This window comes from Arachis duranensis, chromosome 8 (genome assembly GCF_000817695.3).
Source record: "Arachis duranensis cultivar V14167 chromosome 8, aradu.V14167.gnm2.J7QH, whole genome shotgun sequence".
In the NCBI taxonomy this organism is placed as follows: Eukaryota; Viridiplantae; Streptophyta; class Magnoliopsida; order Fabales; family Fabaceae; genus Arachis; species Arachis duranensis.
The window spans coordinates 47,914,483-47,918,127 of NC_029779.3; the positions used below are offsets into that span (position 1 = coordinate 47,914,483).

Below are 3,645 nucleotides of genomic sequence, written 5' to 3' on the forward strand. Positions count from 1 at the left end.
ATGACCGAATTTAGTGATGAATCGGGAGGCGGGAGACCTGGCAGTTCGAATAAGCAGAGCTCTGATCTCAGCCTCCTCACCCACCCGCCACTCATGGACTCCCTCCCTGGAGCACACCCTCCATGCTCTCCGCTGCCGCCACCACCTCTCGCCTCCTCTTGTCTCCGCTGTCATCAACCCCTTCCTTCTCCGCCACCACTCCCTCGCATTGGGCTTCTTCAATTGGGCCACTAACCAGCCCAACTTCGCCCACACTCCCTCCACCTTCCACTCTCTCCCTTCTCCCTCCCCTCCTTCCCCTTCCACCACTCTCTCCGCATTTTCACTCACTTCCTCCAAAACCCTAACCCCTTTGCCTCTAACTCCCTCATGCGTGCTCATGTCGATCGCAACCAACCCCACCATGCCATTTCCCTCTACAACTCCCTTTGCAGAACAAGTGCTGTTTTTGATAACTACACACACCCCATCCTCCTCCGTGCATGCGCCTCACGTACCTCTGAGCTCGAGGGGAGGCAAGTGCATTCCCATGTTCTCAAGATGGGTTTTGGTTCTGATCTTTATGTCAACAATACCTTGATTAATTTGTATGCTGTTTGCGGGAACATGGAGAGCGCTCGCAAGGTGTTCGATGAAAGTCCCGTGTTGGATAAGGTTTCGTGGAACACGGTTTTGGCTGGGTATGTTCAATTGGGTGATGTGGAGGAAGCAGAGAGGGTTTATGGTATGATGCCAGTGAGGAACACGATTGCTTCGAATTCGATGATTGTGCTGTTTGGGAAGAGTGGTTGTGTTGAGAAGGCGCGCCAACTGTTTGATGAGATTGAGGAAAAGGATATGATCTCGTGGACTGCGCTGGTTTCATGTTATGAGCAGAATGGGATCTTTGAGGAGGCCTTGGGTTTGTTTGTTGAGATGAATGCTAATGGGGTGGTGGTGGATGAGGTGGCCGTGATTAGTGCTGTGTCTGCTTGTGCACATTTGATGATAGATAGGACTGGGAAGGTGATACATGGCTTGGCTACAAAGGTAGGGATTGAAGGTTATGTTAGCTTGAAGAATGCACTGATCAATTTTTACTCGAGTTGTGGGGAAATATTGAATGCTCGGAAGGTTTTTGATGGTGGTTTGCTTGCGGATCAGATATCTTGGAACTCAATGATTTCTGGGTACTTGAGATGTGGCTCGGTTGAGGATGCTGAGATGCTGTTTGATTCTATGCCTGAGAAGGATGTTGTGTCTTGGAGTGCTATGATATCTGGTTATGCGCAACATGAACAATTCTCGGAGGCCTTGGCTTTGTTTCAGGAAATGCAGGTTCATGGAATTAGGCCTGATGAGACTGTTTTAGTGAGTGTTGTCTCGGCATGTACCCGTCTTGCTGCTTTGGATTTGGGTAAATGGATTCATGCTTATATAAGTAAAAATAGATTGAAAGTTAATTTCATCTTGGGCACAACACTTATAGATATGTACATGAAATGTGGTTGTGTGGAGAATGCATTGGAGGTTTTCCACGGATTGGAGGAAAAGGGGGTTTCTACATGGAATGCGCTCATTCTTGGGTTGGCAATGAATGGTTTAGTACAAAAGTCACTTAGCATGTTTGAGATGATGAAAAAATCAGGAACTTGTCCTAATGAAATTACATTTGTGGGAGTTCTTGGGGCTTGTCGGCATATGGGACTAGTAGCCGAGGGGCGCCGCTACTTTAATTCCATGATTGGAGAACACAAGATAGAGCCGAATGTCAAGCATTACGGATGCATGGTTGACCTGTTGGGGCGTTCAGGTTTGCTTAAGGAAGCAGAGGAAATGATCGAGAGTATGCCAATGGCACCGGATGTTGCTACATGGGGTGCTTTGCTTGGTGCGTGTAGGAAGCACAACAACAATGAAATGGGAGAGAGGGTTGGAAGAAAACTCATTCAGCTTCAACCTGATCATGATGGTTTCCATGTGTTATTGTCAAATATATACGCTTCGAAAGGGAATTGGGGCAATGTTCTTGAAATTAGGGATATTATGGCACAACATGGGGTGGTCAAGATACCTGGTTGTAGCATGATTGAAGCAAATGGGATAGTTCATGAATTTTTTGCAGGGGATAAGACACACCCAAAAATCAATGATATTGAACATATGTTAGACATAGTGGCTGCAAAATTGAAGATTGAGGGATATACACCAAGCACAAATGAAGTTTCACTTGATATTGATGAAGAAGAGAAGGAAACTGCACTTTTCAACCATAGTGAGAAACTTGCGGTCGCGTTCGGACTGATCACTATTCCTCCACCAACTCCTATCAGAATAATGAAGAATCTGCGAATATGTAATGATTGCCACGCCGTGGTGAAACTAATCTCAAAAGCATTCGATCGCGAAATTGTGGTGAGGGATCGTCATCGCTTCCACCACTTTAAACATGGATCTTGTTCCTGCATGGATTTTTGGTAGAAGAATTTGTTGCAGACAATCGAATTGGTTTGGAGCAGCTTGCATTCATAAAACATCACTTGGCTTGAACTCCTCTTAGTTTTGCTCAAGCTTGATCCTGATCATGAATTGATTATTGAGCTTTTGGATCCACAACTTGTGACAATTCATAAAAACTTGCTTTCACTAAGATTCATGAGGGTTCAACAAAGCTGATTCATCTTCTTACCAGATTAAACCCGAGGTAATCACAATATAAGTTCACCTAAAATTATATTGGCATGGCAGCCCAAAGTTCAACACAGCCATGAAAAGGATATGATGTGATTGGTATAAAATACAAAGGTGTCAGTGTCACTGAAGACTATGAGTCTGCCATCTCTGCATGCTTCGGAATATTGGGGTACCACTTTTTATTATTATTATTATCTTATATATTATCCATATTATAGATATTATCCATGAGCCCAATCAACCTGCTCAACATTTTTTTAAGTGCATAGTGTATATTTGATTATTTGTAGTCAAATTCTATCCTATCCTATCCTATAACATACCTCGAAAATAAGGTTATTTTAGTAGTGGAATTCCAACATGTCATCTCTTATGTTCATTCTGAGGTTTTATTAAGATATCAATATTTTCACTCTTCACTCATCATATTCTTATTACCATATCACTCCTACATGAAACCATTTTCATTACACTTCACATTTCATGACTATGTCAAATTTTTCTATCCTATTTTTAAGCTTGCTTCACATGTGCACACTTTTCTGAAATTTCAATTTTTGTAATTTTGAATTCAAATTCAAAATTAAAAAGAGAATCTCTCCATTCTCTGTTTTCAGTTTTTTCTCTTCCTCATCAAAATTAAGAAAATGATTCTCTCCATTCTTTTTTTTTCCTCCGTTCACTTATTCTTTTTTTTTTAGTTCTTATTGGTTTCTTTCGTTCACTTTCTTGAGACACACCCCCGCAATCAGGCGGAGGCACAAAGCTTTGTATGGGATCTGCTTCAATTATGGATTCTTAATGCTTTGCAATGACGAGTTATGTATGTTCTTTATTATTTAATCTAATGTATATTTTTTAATTTTGGTAATATTTGAAATATTGTTGTTGTTATGCATATGCGTCTTTGTTTGGTATGTAATTGTTCATGCAGAAAAGCCATAACATTATTGTTGTTGCCAGGAATTTATT

At 41.6% G+C, this 3,645-nt stretch overlaps 1 protein-coding gene across 1 annotated transcript; it reads left to right on the top strand.

Moving 5' to 3' along the window:
* Positions 1–276: 276 nt before the first annotated feature.
* LOC107463371 (pentatricopeptide repeat-containing protein At3g62890-like) lies at positions 277–2,878 on the top strand. The gene has a single exon (XM_016082213.3). The coding sequence runs from the start codon at positions 370–372 to the stop codon at positions 2,458–2,460; it is 2,091 nt and encodes a 696-aa protein (XP_015937699.1). The 5' UTR covers positions 277–369; the 3' UTR covers positions 2,461–2,878.
* The last annotated feature ends 767 nt before the right edge of the window (positions 2,879–3,645 follow it).

Excerpts from the sequence above, each read along its gene's own strand:
- LOC107463371 (XM_016082213.3), top strand. The coding sequence starts at position 370 with ATGCGTGCTCATGTCGATCGCAACCAACCCCACCATGCCATTTCCCTC.